The following is a 22,436-nucleotide window of genomic DNA, read 5'->3' on the forward strand; positions in this document are numbered from 1 at the left end:
ATAAAGAAGCAAATGATTGTAACATTTTACAAGTTAAATTACAGGTTAATAGCTTAAAGAAGTATATTTAAAGGTCAAGTTCACAGCCTACAACCACTTTATCACTTCACTGGAAAATTCCACACATCTCTTGGAAGAACAGTATAAGGATTAGAGCTTAACTAATTACAAGAATAGTTAGGGCATCTATTTCCTATTTTTTGCACAAAATGGAAAATTTTAAGTTCATCTGCCCCTAAACTCCTGATTGACAAATAAAGCTTAAGATAAAGTAAGGTTTAGTCTGATCATTTTTCTATAATGAACATATCACAGAAACACAGAATCAACCAGGTTGGAAGAGACCTCCAAGATCATCAAGTCCAACCGCTCACCCAACCCCAACTAATCAACTAGACCATGGCACCAAGTGCCTCATCCAGTCTTTTCTTAACCACCTCCCTTCATAGAGTTCAGTCTTCTTTTTTTGCTACATAAAAGATACCATTTTTTTCTAAAACAGAATTTTGGCAGTCATGAAGATGCCCGTATCTTACTGTCCTTTTTGCCCTCACCGGTTGATAGGATTTTTCCATACCTTACCACCATGTGTGTGCACACAATGAACTCTGGCTTGGAGTTCCACTGGTGGTAGGTGATATAGTAATGGGTCTGAAGCCAGATCCACTGCTGTCCTTTGGTCAGAAACCGATAGCAGCACGACTTCCCTTTGCCAAACTGCATCACTGTCAGCAGAAAATACACACAAGTTGGAGCACAATTTATGACAGGAAAATGGCATGAAATGTGAAGTATGACAAAGGTATCTATGGACCCATTGATTCCCCAAGGAGGTAAGAGTCTAAGCACCTTTTGAGTGACTAGTCCTCTCAGTCTTATGACAGAGCAAGTATCTACATCATTAGGTAACTTTTTCTGACACTTCAAATGGTACATTCCTGCACAATACAATTAACCTTAACTATGGACACTAATACAGTAATATCTGCTACAATTTAAATATATATCTTACCATGGTTTATGTGCTGATCACATAGTACTTAATTAGCCATCTGGGATTAATTTCTAAGAGTGATCATCTTAAGTTCTCTAGCAGAAAAGTACATTGTAAAAATTCTTGAAAGAGTATTGTGAGCAGATGGATTCAGAATGAAATTAGTGTAGCAGATAACATTGTGCAAAGACAAAAATCATTTGAAACAGAAAATTCACAGACTGACAAGAATTCAAAATGCAGTAAGCTGGAGTGTAATATGGGTTTTAAAGATTTGCTGTCAAAATTAATGTTTGCCTTTCCCTCCAGTTATTTCAGGGGGTTCCCAACCACACACATATTTAGCCTTTCTATATGTTAATGTGAACATATAAAAACTAATGTTGATAGGATATTTTCAGGTTGCCCAGAGATGGCAAACTGAGACGCTCCAGCCAGTTCTGTTAGCAAATATTTGAAAAGCATTGCCTCATTTTCTTTACTTAGTGAAAGAGTTTTTCATTTAAATCTTAATAGACTATATTTGAATAATCACAGGTAATGCCATATATAAAATGGACATTAGGGTAAATAATCTGCAAGAATTTTACAAAATAAGATCCCCTCTGAGATTGCCTGAGCTATTCCTCTATATTCTTTACTAGTAAAGCAGGTGCCTGATCTGGTGTATTTTATCCATGCAGTGAGGCACACTGACTGTGTCTGGGGATAGAGAAGATAAAATTGTGTTTTTCAGAGCTTGAGAAGTCTAGCCCAGACACCAATCAGCTGTGGTCCCCTCAATCTGCTATAACACCACTAAGATATACACATGTGAAGCAAGGGTCAAACCTCTCCTTCCAAGTTTAAATCAATTTTAACTGAAAATACATTTCACTGAAAGAAGTGTCCTGTGACTCCACAGGAACCTGGGCTATGCAATACTTACAATGTTCATGGCACCTTGCTAGCAGCTCTAGGTCGTCTATATGGTAATAGTCGTAACCAGAAGTACCCAGCACTTCAAAAGGCAAGTATCCTATAATTGGCGGTGCTCTGCAGTTAGGCACAATATAGGTGAATTCATAAGCCACAAAAGAAACAGCAGTTCTATGTATTGACATGAATATGCAAAAATACCACATCTGCTCTCGCTCATCAGTGTACAGTTGTCTCTCACAAGGAACCAGGGAACACTTTGTGCCCGTGATGCCCAGCTGGGCACAACAGTGCCGGCAGCCACCAACCCCACCAGGGACGAGGCGATGACAACACCATCTTCCCAGGGAAAATGTGCTTGAGAAAAGCAATTCAGCTTCATACAAGAGTCCACTGTGAGGGAGCCACTTGTAACTATTCCTTGGTCAGGGACTCTGCTGCAGCTCACATGTGCCTTGCGCAGGAGACTAATGTGTTACAAGGTGATAAGAAGCCACCATCCCCCAGGACTGGGGAGGTAGGAGGTGAGATCAACTGTGCTGCTTTCCTGGGTGCCTGCAAAGCTCATCAGTGGTGTGCTGAGGCAGTTGCTTTGTACCTTTGCCAGTATGGTTGCCTCAGGCCAGCACAGACATTCCCTCCGTATCTCAGTGGGAATTGTACACACACAATCAATGGCTGGATTTGGAAGGAATGATTTCTGCAGCTGTATATTAATTAGATGATTTTGTTGTGTGACAGGCTTTGGTCCATTGATAATTTTAAAGGAAACAAGAACAAGCTAATTACAAGTTTGGCCTGAGAAGGAGAGTAGTTTTGTTTTTAAAAGGTTGATAAAAATAAATGCAGGGTAAAATAGTAAATATACTCTTTTGTAGGAATTGCCCTTCTGCTCATGCAATTTAGATGTGAAACATAATGCTATTTGAGAGAACTCCTCTTATGAAAATAGCTGTAGACAAGCATCAAGCACAGCCAAGAGTGCTTTTCTTGTCACCAACCTGTGATCCAGAAATAAAAATTTCCACTCCAGACTGTGTCTTGATGTGAATTCTTCTAGAGGTTCTTCTATGATGCACATCTCCTGTATGGTGAAGAAAAGCAACTTAGTGACCGACTGGCAGCTTCACCTAGCTTTTGTTAACTATAAATACACAGTGTGTAAGAGGAGGAAATAGAGGCAATTCCAGAGAGCAATCTATTGTATATACCACTGCCAACATTTTTGCAGGAGTTGGGAAGAATATGTGATGTGCATGGACTTAAGAGCTGAGGCTGTTCCTCAGTGTCCTGATTTCTCTGGGATAGAACCACAGAACCAAATTTCCATTCAGGAAAGCTGCACTTTTGATAAAACGGAAGAACCTGATTCGTCGACAACAAAGTTGATAGGACAGTTTTGTTTGTGGCCAGCTTTGGTATGCAGGTCTCCATAGTGATCAAGCTCTTTAGCAGTTTTGAGTTAGCCATGTACTAAAGCAGGGAAGTGGGGAAAGCCAAAGCAGCTGACCCAAGATGGTCAACAGAAGTATTCTGTACCATAAGCATCTTTCTCCCTGTAATGTTGAGTTTGTGGGGATGGTCTCTGTTCCTCAATGGTCATCATCCCTGGAGGATCTCACCTGTCATTCTACTCCTGAGGCCTATGCTCCTGTTTGCTGTGACTGTCACACTCACAGTGCCTGACAAGCATTCGCACAGCTCGTGATCACTACATGGACCAAGTATAACTTTGTGTACTTTATATTAATATTAGTACTTATATTAGATTTTTAAATTATTATTTTATTAAATCTATTTCCATTTCAACCTATGGCATCTCCTTTCCTTTTCTAGATTCTTCTGCTCTGGGCAGTGGAGGTCATTGGGTGATAGAGCAGATGACTAACTGGAGACACGTGAGGTGCCTAAGTTTTCATGGCTTTGAAGCAGTACCCAGGATGTGGTGGTTGTGCTACCCATTGTCCTGAGGAGTGGTACTCCTTCCTAACATCCAGCCTGGGCTTGGTCCCACCTGAATTTCCTCACTCTCTTTGTGTTACTAAAGATACCCACTGCCCTTGCCTGGCTCGTTTGCATGTCTGCCCTCCAAGCTCTCTTTGAGAAAGGGACACACTCTCCTTCTCGCTCAATAGCTGCAGAGGCAACCTGCACAGGCTGGTCAGGCAGGTGAAAGGCAGTGGGTTTTGGCTTGCACTTTACTTCTGCAGTGATGAAGCTGGCTCTTAAGACTCACAACAGCCCTTGGTGCTCATGATAACAAACAATCATTAGTAAGTGAATTACAGGAGGCAAGGCTTAGGGCTGTTTGTTATGGCAGGACATCCTTATTTCATAGGGAATGAGGATCAGGAGGCCGTTGGTGAGTGTTTGGGAGGTGGGAAGAGAAGGAAGGATGGCATCATGGTGCACACTTGTGCACACACTGGGACTGTCTGTGAGCCCCATGGCCAACTACTAGCCTGCTCACAGCTCCCCTCTGCTGACCTCTCCTCTCCCACTGACAGTTTGCAGGGACAGTTACAGATACACAAGCTGCCTAGAGTCAGCCTGGAGACTCCTGGCCTGAGACTTGCCAGCATCTATGCTCAGGAGTTGGTATCCAGTGTTACAAATGTCCCCCATGTCTCTCCTGCAGGAGGGTCTCATTCATCACTGATAAGGACAACCTGGTCACTGGCCCTAATGCTACTGTCCCCTTGCTCTCTGGTGTTGTGATCCCTTGTGCTGTGGACTCAGTAACACCCTCCTGTTGTCTCTGCGGTCCCTCCTGGGAAGAGAAGTCTTTCAGATCATCAATGCTTTAAAACCTCCAGGGACAGGAAGACAAGCTGAGGTGTGCTGTCATCAAGTGTTTCCTTGATACATATCAATGCTCACAAAGTTGAAGTTGCTTGCAACACAGAGGCAAAAGCTTTCAAGCGTACCTTAAATTCCCCTCTCCTTCCCAATCCAGTATATGTCAGAATCCTTACTGATGCCAAGAACACACTGTAAAGTTCAAGGTGCAACATGCAAACATTGCTATGTGCAAGTGAAATGCTAATTCTGCCCTCCTAAGCCGGAAAGGGTTAAGTCAGTCATCCAGACAAACTGAAGTGATTGGTGTCTTGGTTTTCATGGCAGCTAACATGTTCTGCAGGCTGTTCAATAGCTGCATCCTCTCTAACACTGGGCAGCTTATTGCTACACGCAGCCTATTTTGCTTCCCCATTAATCTTGAGACGTTATCTACCCAAAGACAAGGGAATTAGCTTTCAAGGTTCCTGGAGAACCTTAATTCCAGCCTGTGGTGGTTTAAGCCTTAACTGGGAGTTAAGAGCTCAGATGGGGGCAAGGCTGAGAATCTCTCCCCCTCTCCCCCCTCCTCCCTTCCAACAGAGAGGAAAAAAAAAAAAAAGGAAGGAGCAAATCCACCAAGCAATAATTTGGAGTCGGCTTGGAAGTAGAGAGGTAAAGAGTTTTCTTAAAACAAAACAAATCAACAAAACAAAACAAAACATATATATAAAACAATAACAAGTAAGGTTCACAAGGGCAAGGAACAAGGATGGGTGGGAGGGGGACAAAGAAGAATACAAAACCAGTCTCTCTGAAGAGGCACGGAGGCAGCAGAGAGAAGGATCAAGCCCAATCACGTGGCAGAGGAGCAGGAAGGCAGGCGCAGTAGCTCTCATCCAGGAGAGGCAGGAGCCAAAAGGAGCCCTAATGACTGCAATGCCCTCCCTTTTATACCCTAGCTGGGCAGGGAGGGGGGAGTGGAACAGACTCAGTTTCCCAGGGGGAAAACACCCTGCATGGAGGGCAAAGCACTCGCAAGCCCTCCACCCTGTTTCCAGAATGGGCGTTAACCCACCACACAGCCTCTAGTGCTAATATGATTACTGTGGTTAAGATTTATGGAAAGTGTCCTCATTTACTCAGAAGGCACTCTACTTTCCTACCAGGGCCATGAATCAGTCAAGGGTGCCCTGCAAGTCCCAGAGCAGTAATGGCACCAGGCCAAGTAAGCAGTGATTTCATACCAGCTAGGTCTCAGTTAGAATAAAAACCTCTTAACCTCTGAGGACAAGACACCTGATTCAGTAGCTCACATTTGCTAATTAGGGAATTGCAGTGCCAGGCACAAGGTTGGGTGGTCTATCTTTATTTCCACAAGCAACTTACTATCACATCTTGCTGCCAGGATTTGGGAGAAGAGAAACTATCAGCAGTCACTCAAAGACACAGAGGGGCACAAATGAAAGCATTGGTGGCCATCTGTACACTGTCCCAGTGCAGGAACAGAAAGCAGCAATGAACAACCCAATTTGAAAGTGACGTTGCATTTCCCAGAGCAAAAAAGTTTCCATTTCCTGTGCAAGGCAGGCAGAAGTGACACCACTTTGAGAGATCTTGGCTTGCACTGATAGTCCTCTCCAGTGGACTTTTATGCATGAAATGTGATATCTGTAATCCATTCAACTAGCAAAACTAAGGACTTTGCGTGTCACCCGGTCTGAAAGTTGAGAAGTTCTAAAATGAATGAGAGCCATGGTATGCACTTACCTTTAAGAACTGAGGTGTTGCCAAACGAACCGTCGCAACAAAGCAGATCTGCTTTCCCGGGGATGTTCTGTAAGCCCTTGGGACAGCCTCGTCAAAGCCATTGCAAGTGGAGTTAGGCACTAGGTAAGGAAAAAAAAACCCAGGACATGGAGTCAAGCCCTATAGAAAATTTGCTCTCCCTGAATATTTTGCACGCTTGTGTGATCGTTCAGGCTGGGTGCCCCCCCCCCCGAATGCCACCACACAAGCCACGCCTGTGGTGTCCCAAAAGGGTCCAGCCCAGTGGTGGGCACAGGAAGCCAGGTATTTCATCCCATACTGCCCTGCTCCCCTATAAGACATCAGCGGGGGTCCTGCACTTCCTCTCTCTTCCCTCACTGCTACCTGGTAATGGGGTGAGCCACCTCACGGCCTCTTGGGACTGACTAGGCCCAAGGCTGGGGGGGAGGGGTGTGGTGCAGAGAAGGAGCCCTGGGAGTTTTGGGTGTACCCTCAGGTGGAGATGGGATGCTTGTGGGTATGCTTTGGAATCTCTTTTGTCACTGTGCTTACGGTTCTCTGTAAAATTTTCACTGCTTTTCCATTTAAACATTCCACCACTTCTGCAATCTGTTTGCCTGAGTCTTTTTCTTTTGCACATAGAGGTAGAATCAGCCTGTCAACCTACCACAACTTGACATGTACTAATACTAATTTTATTCAGAGAAGTGCTCTGATATGCATATGTTTAAATCCAAGTCAGTCATGTTAGGCAGAAAGACATGAGAGCTTAACTTCAAGTATGAATCTTACAGGTTAATCCTGATAAAAATAAGGCCAACCATTATTACACAGTATAAAGCAGCTTTCTGGAAAGAAACCCCGTGCACCCCATTGATCTTTTTCACCACTCACAATAAAATAAAATAAATATGCAGCAGCATGCCTAGCACGCTAACTTCCATGAGGCAGTGAAAAAGACTAATGGCAAGAGAGGCAGCTGAAGAGAGCTCATCAAGTCACCAATGGAAGCTAGGATCAATGAAGTCTTCTTTCAGCTAGGAAGGTTTCATAGAGCTAGCAAGAGGCTGCTTGTGATTCTCACTGCTGAAGTGCACCATCCATTTCTGTGTCTAAGGAAAACTGTTCCCAGGGTTCTCAGTTTTCCTTTGTTTCTAAGAAGAGCAAAGAGGATCCCATGTATGGCACTAGCTTCCAGAGATGGGCATTTCTGGTGAGTCTGCATGTGGCCCAGTGTCTTCTGAAACACTGGGCAGAAGGAAAAACTGGATGCAATGTGACTACAGATTTTGTGTATGGCTTTTTACATATGTCTGTCATGATTCCACATCTCTTGCATTGCTTTTAGAGCTCACAAGCACCTCTGGCCACAGAGATGTGCTGCCAAAAGAACGTGATGCCTTAAACTAGCCCACACTCTGATGTCAGAATGTCATCAGGCAAATTCTTTGTCCAAATTTGAGCTGTTTAGAGTTGGTACTCCTACTCTCACAGTGGTAAAAGAAAACTGTGTGCTCAGCTGAAGTGGGAGCTGGGCTGGCCTTTTGGGCCCTACCCTGCTGACTGTCTTGCATGAGGATAGTCCCATCTAGCAGAGTTCACCAGTGAGTTAATCTAAAGCTAACAGGGATAAATGCTAATACAAAACTATATTTCCTTTCTATTAGGCCCCTATATACAACCTTATGAAAGCTTCCTACTGTTTGTCTCTTCTGCATAAGAGAAATTAAGGATAAGCATGTCCATTCCAGTGAAAATGAAGAGGCTTATATCTCTCTGGGGACAGATTATTTATTTTTAATTCTAGGGTGTGCTTCTGCACTGGACTTTAGTTCACTAGCATAAATTGTAGAGATGGAAGAAGCCTCAATTTATCACATGTGCTTTTGGAATCCACTTCAAACTATTGAAAGCCTCTGAATAACAATACATAGCTGATAACAAGGGTAACAGGGTATGAGGCAGAAAAGTAAGTAGTCTGAGGAAAATTCACACCTATGATTAACTGATTTAGGCCATTGTGTGCATAATATATATATTGTGCCAATAAAGAGGAAGAAAGATGCCTCATCTGGGGGCGTGAACATCCACAGAGATTACAGCCCCCTCTAGCAATTGAGTCTGGAGGGCATGGCTGACTGGATATTGAGATAAAAAATATGGGCAAAATTTTCCTCCTTTCACCAGCAAAGAACACTTGCTCTGGGGACTTCCTAGGAATATGTATTCCCATTCTGCTCCTGGGGTTATGTGCATATATGAGGGTTTCTATGAAATTATTAATACAAGAGGAAGAAAAAAGAAGAAAGAATTAGGAGCTACAGGAAACAGGAGTAAAAAGCTATTGATCCATCTCTGATATGATTATTTCGTGCAACTCTGTCGATTTTCTAGTCAATGCTGTTTAAAAATGAATAAGATTGCTATAAACCCACATTAAGAACCTTGTAAAAAGTTACTTCCAAGTTAACTATGTAATACCTTGTCATGTTTGAAGTTAATGGGGCCATTTCTCTTTCTAATAGCCAAATTCAGTAGCAAATGTTTTTAGTCTAGGCTCTAGGATCTGAAAATAAGGTAAGAACATTCAGCCTTTCAAGTACCAGTATGATAAGTCAGCCTTGTTAGTGAACCCATGGGCTTGCAAATGACAGCAGCTGCAGAAGACAGTGGAGATATAGTAGAGACTATGTTGTACCAAAGACATCGATAGCTTTTTACATCAGCTGCTTGATGTAAACAGCCATGAGCCTGAGGAGCGTTCCCAGAAAAGAGCAGACTGTATCCCTGAATGTGGCATTTACAAAGTAGGTTTATATCACCAAGAGGTAAATGAAATACTAAAAGGGTAGTAATTGTTGTGTAGATAGCTATGTAGTAAATTTGCAATTTCATGGCAACGTTTGGGAATGTTGAACTTCAGCAGCAAGGAATGAATCAGCCGAAGGAGATGAGGCAGAGCTGGCCTGGCTAAAAGATATACCATCTTTGAACGGCTACTGTGCCATCTCCATACTCAACTGCCTTTGACAAAGTCCAGACTATTAAAAGCCTTGGTGATGCCACCACCTTGAAATGTTTATCTTGATCTGAAAAAAACAATAACTGAAAATAAAAAATCCCATATTTGTTTCTGAATAACTTTGCTGCCTGACTTACTTTGTTGGTATCTATTCTTTCCACAGCTCTAACTGCCCTGACTGTTGTGCTCTGCTTTTGCAGCCAGTCAGCAAATTTCAGCTTTTTTGTTGATAAATTTTAAAGTGTAGCTTAAACAAGAGGCCATTACATGAATCAAACAAACCCAAAAGCAACAACTACAACAACAAAAATCTTTGCAATCTTTAAATGTGCCTTCTGAAAAATAAAACATACTTTATAGTTCTCCAAACCTCTTTAAAAGAAACACACAACACCTTGGAGTGGCAAAGTTCAGCAGCAGACTGAAGGCACCACAGAAAATTAGTGGAATGGGAATATAGGATGAAGTCTGAGGCTATGATGATATTAACATTTAAAAATCAAATACAGGTATTGGAGTGCTTTTGTTGGAAGGAGCCTGATGAAAATGTTAAGCTGGCTATAAACAGGTGGGCTAGGTTAAATGAGGGCATATGTGTTTCACAATTAAATGAGCTGTACAGAATACCTTAAGTAAGGAATTAGATTGTCATGGGACAAAGCCTAATAATCAGAAAGGTGAAACAGTTGTCTCACATATATCAGTCAGCTGATGCTCCTTATAATGAATTTAATAGTTTTTGTGGTTACCTATCAGACCTAATGCTCCTACAGCTGCCACAAAATTATTTTGTAGAAGTATTACATTTCCTGCAAATATCATGCAAGAAGACAGAAAGAAACTGGTCTGCTTATATACAGGGGATTGGCTAAAAATAAATAATAGATATAAGGAACCAAGCCTGTAACTACCACAGACAAAAAGATTTCTATCCTTAGGGATACAAATCATGCCACATGAAATGAACAAAAACATGTTTAAAAAAACCCCATCTGCCAGATTATTCAGTTAATGATAGTACAGCAGTCAGTTGCTGGATCATCTGATTTTAACTTAGGATGTTTAAAACATATTCCTCCTAAACCAGCAAACCTCTCCTTTATGACATTTGAAAGAAGAAATCCTTCCTCCTATTTTTTTCAGTAGATGTTAATGTTTAAAGAATCAGTCTTAGTGACTGCCAAACAAACTGAACAGTAATTTCAAAAAATACAAGCCAAACAGACCAGAAAAAAAAAAAAAAATATTGCTTCATGTAAATAAATTCAGACCACAGATAAACAGAATATTCAGTAGTTAGTATATATAATGAAAAAATTTTAAGTCCTAGTGGCAAGCCAGACTGTAGCTTTGGACAAGTAACAGGGATGTGTGCATACATCGCTTGTTTGCTCTGATCTACTCTCTCCTCTTTCCTCCTCCTATTTTTTCCCTTTCCATCCTGCATTGATGGGAACCCCAAGTCAGTTCTTCAGGATAGGAATAGTGTCTTTTTCCTTAAGTGCCTGTAGAGAGCCCTGCATAAGCACTGCAGATTGCTAGCTGCAGCTTTGACGACACCGTTAATAGCAAATAATAATATGCAGCTGTCGGTTCTGATCAAAACATTCGTTGCAGTTGGAGTTATTCCTGTTATCAGCTGTTTTTTCATATGCTTATGGAGGCTCAAGATCAATGTATCTTCTGTATAAATCTGTTTATTTCTTTTAAAATGGAGCTCAGATTGAATTAGTATTTCTGGGAGTGAAAAGATTTTTTTTCCTCCTCAGTGTAACAATTTTCTTGATGGTTATTTTTATCTCCGAGGGATGTATCAGCTAACAGTAGAGTATCTGCTATTATTAGCATCCAGTAACCAGATACTTTCTGGGTTTCCATGTAATTGGGTACAAAAAATGCATGATTTTATATTCTACTGTAATATTTCATTATATTACTTGATCATGAACTCTTTTCATGTAGCAGTTATGTCCTTCTTCAAGAGGAAAACTTCAGGCATTTTGGATGAAAGAATGGATCTGCTGCTTTAAAGATGATGGTGGCCCTTTTTATATTAGTGAACACTTTCAAAGGCATGACTCTGGCTTTGTCCCTTCCAGGAGTTTTAAAGCTAGTATATCACCTCAGAAATGGATAACAAAGCTAATATTTGGTTATATAATTATGAGAGATCTCTTTCTGTTTACAAACAATCTTCACAGGAGGGATAAATCCAGCTCACCTTATCTTTTCTTATCAGAGTGAGCTATTAAAAGGCTTTGTAAAATAATTTATTTATATGACATTTTATACTGTGAGCTAAGCATTTCCTTGGACTTTTTTGAGGGTTAGCTTTATTACTTTCCTCCCCTCTCAGCCTTCAGGCAAAATTGGATGGGAGCCACTGCAATGATGATAGTGACACGACCATATCCCTTATCAGGTACTACTGGTCATTGGGTACAGTGATAGCACTCAGCTCCTTCTGATGTTTGCACATATTCATCTCTTATGTTAAATCTGGATTACAGGACCACAACCTGAAATATACAAAAAGATTGGAAAGAGCTCCTATTTGCACAATAAAAAGAACCTCTAAACCCCCTTGCTCTGACACCAAGTAGGCATTTCTCACAGAAGCAAAGAGAGAACTCCACCTTCTTCTTCTGAGAGGCCCATGGGCTGCCTCTCCTCCTCTCAAGGGACTATTAAGTCTTTACATCAGGTTACAGTCCTGCTTTTCTCACTGAAGCTTAATTAATGATGATTATATAATTGTCCCAAATGGAAAATCAAATCTCTTGTATGTGATTTAGCACAGCCAGTGACTCATGCAGTCCCTCTGCAAAGCCTGTGTTGCTGTTTCGCTAGTCGGCTGCTCTTGCTGGGGCACAGCTAATGACGGGGGTTCGCTCATGTGCAGGTGGCTTGTATCACATCCTTGTTGTAGAATCAGCTGCAGAAACGTCCTTGTAGCAGGGGTTACAGGGTATGGCTTCCCAAACACCATCCCTGGAACCACTGCAAGTGTGGACCCTCCTTCTAATCCTGACTGTGCAGCTCCTCTAGCCTCCAGCTATAGCTGAGCTTGGGAGCTCTCAGGACAGTGATCTTCTGAAAGACTGAACACATACCCTGAGCTATGTGAACTTTCCCAGGCAACTTCTGTGGACTACACATATATCTCCCTACCTCTTCTGGGATGGGGGAAGATGCCAGTGACTGCTCCTCTGGGGGAGTGGCATGAGCTCAATGTAGTTTGTGCTTGGTCTGGCTCCCTGATGGCAATCCTGGTGACATGTCACCTTGATACATATCAGGTATTTGTTCTACTTTAGCAGAAAAAGAATATCTCTTTGGCATTTCTGTTCAATGCCCTTTAAAGCACTAGAACTCCCAGTAAAGTTAGGGAGGAGCAGCTAAGCGACTAACTGGTTTTCTAAGCCACAGTCCTTTGAATTAATCAGTTCAAACCCATCTCTGTATGATGTTCTCAGCCATAAAGCACAGTGTCATTAATAGAGAAGATACAAGAACATACAACCTCCACTCCTTGGTTGACATAGTGGGAAATGTTGTATCAAAGGATGAGGAAAAGGCAGAGGTACTTAACACCTTCTTTGCCGCAATTTTTACTAGAACGACAGAACGTCTTCCTGACAGCTGGCCTGCAGAGCGGCAGAAGGAGCCAGGGAGCTGCACAGTTTCCCTATGTTCCATGAGGAGGTGGTTGGAACTCTCCTCAGCAGCTTGGATCCCCACAAGTCCATGGGACCAGACGGGATCCATCCAAGGGAACTGAGAGAGCTGGCAGATGAGCTGGCCAAGCCACTATCCATCATTTTCCAGCAGTCCTGGCTCACTGGAGAGGTCCCAGAGGACTGGAAGCTGGCCATTGTGGTGCCCATCCACAAGAAGGGCCGGTTGGATGAGCCAGGGAATTATAGGCCTGTCAGCCTGACCTCAGTGCCAGGCAAAATTATGGAACAGGTCATCCTGAGTGCAATCACACAGCACTTACAGGATGGCCAAGGGATCAGGCCCAGCCAGCATGGATTTAGGAAGGGCAGGTCCTGCCTGACCAACCTGATCTCCTTCTATGATCAGGTGACCCGCCTAGTGGATGTGGGGAGGCCTGTGGATGTTGTCTACCTGGACCTCAGCAAGGCCTTTGATACCGTCCCCCATAGCAAACTCCTGGCCAAGCTGTCAGCCCATGGCTTGGACAGGAGCACACTGCGATGGGTTAGGAACTGGCTGGAGGGCCGAGCCCAGAGAGTGGTGGTGAATGGTGCCACATCCAGCTGGCGACCAGTCACTCACTAGTGGTGTGCCCCAGGGATTAGTGCTGGGCCCCATCCTCTTTAACATCTTTGCTGATGATCTGGATGAGGGCATTGAGTCCATCATCAGTAAATTTGCTGATGACACCAAGCTGGGGGCAGGAGTTGATCTGCTGGAGGGTGGGAGAGGCTCTGCAGAGGGACCTTGCCAGGCTGCACAGATGGGCAGAGTCCAACGGTATGAGATTGAACACATCCAAGTGCCGGGTTCTGCACATTGGCCACAACAACCCCATGCAGTGCTACAGGCTGGGGTCAGAGTGGATGGAGAGCGGCCAGGTGGAGAGGGACCTGGGGGTGCTGGTTGATGGTAGGCTGAACATGAGCCTGCAGTGTGCCCAGGCTGCCAAGAGGGCCAATGGCATTCTGGCCTGCATCAGGAACAGTGTGGCCAGCAGGAGCAGGGAGGTCATTCTGCCCCTGTACACTGCACTGGTTAGGCCGCACCTTAAGTCCTGTGTCCAGTTCTGGGCCCCTCAGTTTAGGAAGGATGTTGACTTGCTGGAACGAGTCCAGAGAAGGGCAACGAAGTTGGTGAGGGGTTTGGAACACAAGCCCTATGAGGAGAGGCTGAGGGAGCTGGGATTGCTCAGCCTGGAAAAGAGGAGACTCAGGGGTGACCTCATTGCTCTCTACAACTACCTGAAGGGAGGTTGTAGACAGGCGGATGATGGTCTCTTCTCCCAGGCACCCAGTACCAGAACAAGAGGACACAGTCTCAGGCTGTGCCAGGGGAGGTTCAGGTTGGATGTTAGGAAGAAGTTCTATACAGAAAGAGTGATTGCCCATTGGAATGGGCTGCCCAAGGAGGTGGTGGAGTCGCCGTCATTGGAGGTGTTCAGGAGGAGACTTGATGGGGTGCTTGGTGCCATGGGTTAGCTGTTTGGGTGGGTTGGATTGGTTGATGGGTTGGACGCAATGATCTTGAAGGTCTCTTCCAACCTGGTTTGGTTTATTCTATTTATTCTATTTAAGGGAAGGGGCAAGGTCACTGGGACCCCAGCATGCATGACCTCCTTTCCCCTACACACCACCATTACATGAGCAACAAGCAAGTATAAGGGAGAAGGAAAGGTGAAAGATTCGTCAGAATTGTCACTGCCATGACTTTATATTAATAAGAATGGAATACTTAATTATCCTGAGGGCATCCTGATGGGATACAGCCTGCCCATGGGTAAGGAGTCTCTCCAGCCATAGGGGCTCTGGTGTCACTGTGGCAGGAATGTGCAGGCAGTGTGGACTCAGAGTACACTCATAAAACCATTGGAAATGAAGGTAGGATTTGGCATTGGGTGGCTATAAAAGGAATGGCAGATATTTGTATTTGGAGAAGAACATCCTGTATCAGTCTCCCATATGTAAAAACATGCTCACACTTCCACTGCTGTGAAAAAGCTACAGGGAAAAGCATTCTTGAATACATTCATAGGGAATGTCTCCTGCTAATTTGGCTTAATTTGCAATTGCTATCTTTCTCCCCCAGCTAACTCTTATCTTTAGCTTAGCCTTCTTCCTCCACAAACACCTTCAAATGCAGGGTTTGGTGCTAGCTGATCCTACACACACAGGATGAGCACTGTCCTCTCCCCCACCACCCTTCCCATCACTGTCATTCTTGCTCTCTTGGCAACACTCACACCTCAGAGTGAGGGTATTTATTTAATGGGAGGAAAAGAGCAGTTCCTGGCAGATTTGGGAAGTGACAGACCTAGATGCATGGGCTCGGGGACGGTGCCTGATAATGGGGCGCCCTGGGGTGTGAATGGTCATGCAGAGGCAGGAATCCAGCACAAAGGTATCTATGTCTCAAGACCAGCTGCTTGCCCCCGGCCCTGGGGCTGGAAAGCTGCCCAAAGGATGGCTGCATTTGTTGGGTGCTTGCTCGAGCTGATGTTCTCTGTGCCTGGCTCAGGGCGCAGCCGGCAGCCTGGCAGAGCCAATGACAGCCACTTCGAGGGTTTGCACCCTCCTGCGGCTGCTCAATCTGTCCTTGGCCCAAGGTTATCAGCTCCCAAGCAAACAGAGTTTGCTGTTGCTACGTCATGAGTCTGGTGCACTTGATTCCAACTTTGCTGGGAGGTGGTTTTGTGGCTGGTTTAGAAGACAGGCTGATGGAGGGAGCAGAGGAGGCAACCTCCAGCCAAGTGAGAGCAGTGCTGGAGCACGCTGCTGAAGCAAGTAATTTCGACCAGGTTCTGCACTGAACCAGGGAAACTAAAGTCAGGATGGGCAGGCTGCTGTGAGAGGGGAAGGGGTCCAGAAGGCATTATCTCACAGAGCAGGGGCTGTCAACCAGAAGGTCAGACTGCAGCAGAAATAGGAAGAAAGTGTAAGAGACAAAAGAAAGTGGAAGATTTAGCTAAAGGTGACACAAAGGGGGGAAAATGTAAAAAAAAAAAATGAAGCAGAAAGCACATCTCATTTGAAAACTGTATGCTAGGGTCTTTGGAAAATGATATGGGGTCTTTGGAAATCAGTATTTTTCCATTTAGTTTGTATGCATTTAGCTAGGGAAGATAGCTGTAATGCAAGTTTTGCTTTTCTTCTGAGAAACAGCCACTGATATAAATGCTGGAATATAAAATCCTAATGGGTAAGAGGGCAATATTAAGGTCACACCAAAATAAAAGTCTGAAAATCCTTGAAGAAAATGGATCAGAAATTCCCCTGGTAGAGATGTATCCTTATGAGTCAGCACCTGAAATCCAGTTTCTGCTCTAGAAAACAGAACAGCTTGATGTGTGTGTCTGTCAGAGAGATGCATTTCACATCATTCAAACTAGAAAGCATACAGGCAGTTACATTTTTTATACAAATAAAGCCTCGAATCAGATGGCACCAAACAAGAAATACATATCTCCATCCTGCACGTAGGTTTCTATTCTAGTCATGTGGAGCAAGAGCAGAAAGTTAAATGGGGACAGGGACATTTTTTTTCTCAGCGTGGCATGTGTTTTTTGGAAAGCACGGTAGGGAATTTTTTTGCTGAGGATGACCTATTTGGAACAATACCAGCAACTTTGGAAATGCCACTCTGGAGTTCAATCAGGCAAGTAACTAAAGCAAACTTGGGCAGGCAGGAGAAGGGAAAGTAATAAAAGAGTATTTCATTTCTGACACTAATGGCCATGCAGCAATCTGTTAGGGGATGGGTGAGGTAAAATTCTGCTCTTCATTCCTTCAAAGACAGTTTCCTGAGGCTGACTGTGGTGCTTTAGCAACACTGCTGACTGTTTTTCTTTCTCTCTCTCTTTCTTTTTTTTTTTTTGAGAGTATTGGGTTCTGTGGTGCTGGAGATGAATGCAAAATGGCAGCTAGAGAGGGAGGTGGGTGGAAGAGTCCTCAGCCACTCTGATGCCAGCAGCAGGAGACCCCTAACTGCAGTGAGGGGTGACAAGTGCAGGCACTCAATTATGCAGCACTGCTGCCTTTCCCCAAAATTTTGCAGAGACAGGTGAGAGGGCAGATTTGGCAGATCATCAGCTCTCACACAGCATTTGTGTTTAATGGAAGATAGCAGATGAGGTTGCAAGCTTATTATTTAGCTAATAGGTACAGTCTTAGCACACTATTACTGAGCACAAACAAACTCTCCTCTGAAACTGTCATTATCTGTAGACTTACCCAGAGTCCCGGATCACTGCTAACACATGAAGGGCAGTAACAGAAACAACTAACACAGTTTCACTCTTCAGAGGAATTTGTCCAGCTATTGCAAAACAGCTGCGAAATCCATGTGAAGCAAGATTTACCCCATGATGTTTCAGTTACAAGCCTGTCCTGTTCAATGGAGCAATACTCATATTTTATTTTACAGCTAAAGTAACATTTATACAACAATTAAAGCTTACCATTGCTGTAAGATCGAAAATTTCCTACAAATTTTATGTATTCATATGTTGGAAATTCCTTTGGGTTCAAACTTCCTCTCAGAAGATGACAATAAAACTCTAGTTCATTGTCAGCTGGATTGTTAAAAGAAGAAGAAGAAGAAATAAATATACAATTCAAGCTAAACACAACCAATGGTGTCTTCCAACCTCAGTCTCACAACTGGCGGCATGAGAGCAGCTTGTTAGCGCTCAGAGTCCTAACTACCAATGTGCTATGATACATTGGAGGGTCAGAGCCTCTGCAAGTAAGCACCTTGCAGGGATGCAGGTTGTTCAGCATCCACATGTCAGGGACAGACTTGGAGACTACTGTTCCACCATTTCCATCACAAGGAGTTACACTGTCATGGCATCAGTGTAATGAAGAAGATATAGCCTTCCCCCCTCCACACCCTGTCCCCTGCACTCCCCCCCCCCCCCCCCCCCCCCCCCCCTTTTAGGCTTTTCACAACTCACAGCTGTGCTACACCTTGTGCTGAAAAATTATGCCTAATTACTTCAAAATATCTATTAAATTAACTTTGGCATAATATCCATCAGCTGCAGGTTTTGTACATACAGTATATTAAGCAGCACTATATCTTACATGATTGTGCGCTTTCTCATTTCCTCGACCTTACCTCCTAGAGGCAAGTAAAAGAGTTCTTAAGAAAAATAAAATGCACTTTGAAAAAGAATTACGATGATTTTACAGATACTTTTCAACTATAATGCAAACCAAAGGTATGTGACATTAGCACATCTCTGAACAACATCTTGAACAGGCTGAAATATAAATATCAATTAAGATGTGATTTGTCTCAGGTGAGCTCTCCATTTCCATCAGCTAACCTATTTTCCTTGGCTGTCTCAAAAGATATGATATTTAATAATTAACATAACTGCAAGTAATCTTAGCCTAGTAAAATAAAGGCAGCGAGCTTCCTTTAAAAATAGAACCAAAGGGTCATTCCAGATGGCAAGATCTTTTTAAAAAGCTACAAGCATAACTTTTATATTAGACATCACAGAAAAAAAATCTTTCTGAGAGAAAATTTTTTATCCCCATCCTGCTTCTTTATTTACTAGGGAAGACAAAACAAAACTTACTTTTTAGGTAATCTGATGAGGCAGAATCCGTCATAAGCATACAAGAAGATAACATCTTATAAATTTCTGAATGTTCTTGTTCTGGGAGGAAATTTAACAAATTCTGATCCAAGACATCACACTGCAAAGAAAAAGAACCTTTGAGAAAAACAGAAATATATGATGAGCAATGCTTGGAGAGATGCACAGCAACATGGATATGAAGCCTGTGGCACTTGACAGGATTTTTCTCACTTATTTCCAGTGACTCCTGACAAAGCCTAAAACATGGGGGAAACTACTCAGCAAACCAAGTGGCTACTTCTCTGTGAGCTGGTTCTCAGCATAATTTTCAGCACTAGGTGTAGCCACCAGCCCCAAATCCAGTGTCTCCCTTGGCAGACCTCCTCAGTTCTTGGGAAGTGCCCTTGGGGTGGCAGCTGATGCTCTCCACTTCCTTCATTCCAGCAGGTGGAAGCAGGGAGAAGGGGACTTTCCAGTCTGGACATCACTTTGCAGTAGCCGTGGTTAGTTCCCAGGGGAAGGGACTTAATTGTGTCGCTGGCACAAGCCCTCGGCCATGGACTGAATGCCAAGGTGTCTCCAGCCCTACGGTCAGCTGTCCATCCAAAATCTAGGTGGTGAGATTTGGGAATGGAAAGAGGCAATGGATTTGTGCAAAAAGCCGTCCCTGATCCGGGGAGGAAAAGACAAAGAGTGCCATGCAGCTGCCAAGAGGAAGGTCTCACCATATTCAGCATAAGCTGTTGCTAGAAGAGTGTACCTGAATGGAAGTCCTGAAATAAAGTGACACTCTAATGGCATTGATTTCTATTCATCCCACTTGAGACTACCTCGGGCTGAGCTGGCATACTGACACAACTTCATTTGTCAACAGAGCAGCTGCTATCAGACCGTATAGTTGTGTTGAAAATGTGTTAGCCCTTTATGAGACTGGCAAGTTATTAATCATCATCATTTATTTATGTAGTTACGTAAGACTGTGCTACGGTTTCCTTCTGCTTTCTACCCATGCCTGCTGTTTTGTGTGGAATTCCTGTTCACAGTAGTGAAATATAGTGAGTATACTTTGAAAATTAGAAGTGCTACTCTTTATAAACTTATCATGATGCAATAATACATTAGATTATTCAGTTATAAGTATTTATTACGTATCCTTGTTACTTGAATATTCTGGTAGTGAAGAATACTTGAAAGTTATTCTTATGACTTTAGTGTGTACCTTGTTACTATGCATCCTACTGATACAGTATGTGATTAGTTGTTTTATATACATATCTATGAATACAAATACACACATATTTATGTAATGTTTCTCTATTTATATAATCTATTTATAAGGTATCTATCTATCCATATATATACACATATTTATTATATATGTGCACACAGATACAGCTATAAACACCATTTCTGTTCATATTTACACAAATACTCATGCAATTTGGGACATATGAAGAGTGAGCACCTGACAGGAAACTGCAGTGGTGAGTCCTGCTCAAGGCTTATGGTACAATCTCGGAAGAGTTATATTTTCCTTCTCGTTCCCCTTCTACCTGTAAGTGGTAGATAATGATACTTATCCACCAGTTTCACATAAGTCTCACAGAAGTTAAATAATCTATCACTCACACGGCAGTAATTGCAGGAGGACTAGATATGAGCTTTCACCACTCCTCAAACCCACTCTTGTGTCTCCAGTGACCTGAGGAAGCACCACCTTTTATCTCCATTCTGTGACCAAGCTCCAACTCAAAATCAGTTCTGCAGTGTCATTCTGTTTAAGGTGATAGCTGCAGAGGCCTACACTGCAGTGACTACACTTATGGTTGGAGTTGCAAGAGACTTGTTCTGCATACTCCTCAAAGCAACCTCCTGCCTTGAGCTATTCCATGTCCTGGCATTTATATTTTTTACTGCCATCATGTACACCATAACCACATTTTAATGTTTGGTTTGTTGTTAGGAAATATCAACTTTTTAAAACTATTTTGAGGGGAAAAAATCCCAAACTATCTACTTCTTATTGTGTTTCACAACCCTTGCTTCCTGAAGATTTCAGGCACACTGGTTAAACAGTGCATAGTACAGAATTTCTGGATCTTGTACATATCAAGACTCCAACAATGTTCCTGAATCAATATGTCAATCAAGAATATCTCGATGAGTCAAATAGAGAGATGGAAGCAAATATTTCATGGTCTTCCTGGAGCTGTAGGAAATACCAGTCAAACTATTCACAGATTGCATTAGGCTGGAAGGGACCCTCAAAGGTCATCTTGTCCAATGCCTCTACAGTGAGCAGGGACACCTCCAACTAGATCAGGCTGTCCAGGGCCACATCACATCTGATCTTGAATGTCTCCAGGGATGGGGCCTGGGCAACCTGTTCCAGTATTTTACCACTCTAATTGTAAAGAACTTTCTCCTTATATCCAACCTAAATCTACCTTGCTCCAGTTTAAAACCACTGCCCCTCATCCTATCACTGCAAGCCCTTCTAAACAGTCCTCCAGCTTTCCTGTAGGTCCCCTACAGATATTGAAATGTAGTTATAAGGTCTCCCTGGAGCCTTTTCTTCTCCAGGCTGAACAGCTCCAAGTCTTTCAGCCTGCCTTCATTGGAGAGGTGTTCCAGCCCTCTGAGCTTCAGAGCTAATTCTAGACAGAATCCAAAGATCAGACATCTTGTGCACAAAAAGGTGACCAAAGAGATGGACAAAATTTGATCACCACAGAAAAAAATATATCAATTTGAGGGGAATGGTTTACAGCTTTGTCTAATTACCCTAACTGTTCTACAGCAGGCAGTTCTGCCCTGCTGGCAGACACAGCCACACAGCACTGCTGAATGAGACAAGCAAAGTGGATGAAAGATACATTACAGTGATAGTGGGCAGAGTGGTTAGATTAACTATGTTAACATATAGTTATGCTGCTAAACTTGGAATCTACTTTGCATCTTGGAATCCACTCTGCATCTTCGAATCCGCAGGTCTTGCTAACAGAAACTTAGGAGTATTTATCCCTAATAGCTGTGGCATGCAAAGAAACAACAGCTTTGTATACATGGGTGCTGATTTAAAAACAATACATAGTAATTTCATCCCATGTTCTGCAGTCACTTGGTATATAGCTTAAATACCTGTGCAGTTTCAACAAAACACCTATACTCCAAAATGGAGCTCCTTCGCCATTTCTTTGCTTTCTGGAGGGGTGAGGAGGGCATATGGTATCTTATTCCTGCTGCAGGGAAGCAATCAGCCTGGTCACTACAGGCAGGGGGAGATGGAAGTCTGAAAATAAGACAGACTTCTTTCCCATCAAGCCAAAAAGATCAAGATAGCTCTGCTCTCATGTGTTAGGATTTGGCCCCTATATCAATCTGTATATTCTACACTGATGCCCATTGCTACCTTGCAACAGCAACACAGCATGCAACACTTCTGTACACTATAAGGTGCTGTGTCCTGGATTCTTCCACCCTGATGTTTTCCTTAAGTGTTCAACCCACCAGAGCAGTTGCCTGAGCTTGACCAGGGAGCCCCTGGGATGAAAGAGTCCCCCTCAGGATAAGCGCCACCAAAGAATTCCTGGCTTTGGACAGTGTATTTGGTTTGGCTGAGCTGGAGTTAATTCTCAGAGTAT

General features: G+C 43.2%; 1 protein-coding gene across 3 annotated transcripts in view; it reads right to left on the reverse strand.

Moving 5' to 3' along the window:
* Positions 1–22,436, reverse strand: part of NPAS2 (neuronal PAS domain protein 2) — a 134,170-nt gene that overhangs the window by 24,401 nt on the left and 87,333 nt on the right. For all 3 annotated transcript variants that reach the window (XM_068138457.1, XM_068138446.1, XM_068138440.1), the window contains 6 exons: positions 18,790–18,910; positions 17,659–17,772; positions 6,461–6,579; positions 2,914–2,996; positions 1,923–2,029; positions 578–725 (listed from right to left, as the gene is read on the reverse strand). In XM_068138457.1, coding sequence (XP_067994558.1) covers positions 578–725; positions 1,923–2,029; positions 2,914–2,996; positions 6,461–6,579; positions 17,659–17,772; positions 18,790–18,910 — 692 coding nt within the window. The remainder of the gene's footprint in view (positions 1–577; positions 726–1,922; positions 2,030–2,913; positions 2,997–6,460; positions 6,580–17,658; positions 17,773–18,789; positions 18,911–22,436) is intronic.

The sequence above is a fragment of the Melanerpes formicivorus genome, unplaced genomic scaffold (assembly GCF_026170545.1).
Source record: "Melanerpes formicivorus ecotype bairdi unplaced genomic scaffold, bMelFor1.0.p_v2 SCAF_1, whole genome shotgun sequence".
Classification (NCBI taxonomy): Eukaryota; Metazoa; Chordata; class Aves; order Piciformes; family Picidae; genus Melanerpes; species Melanerpes formicivorus.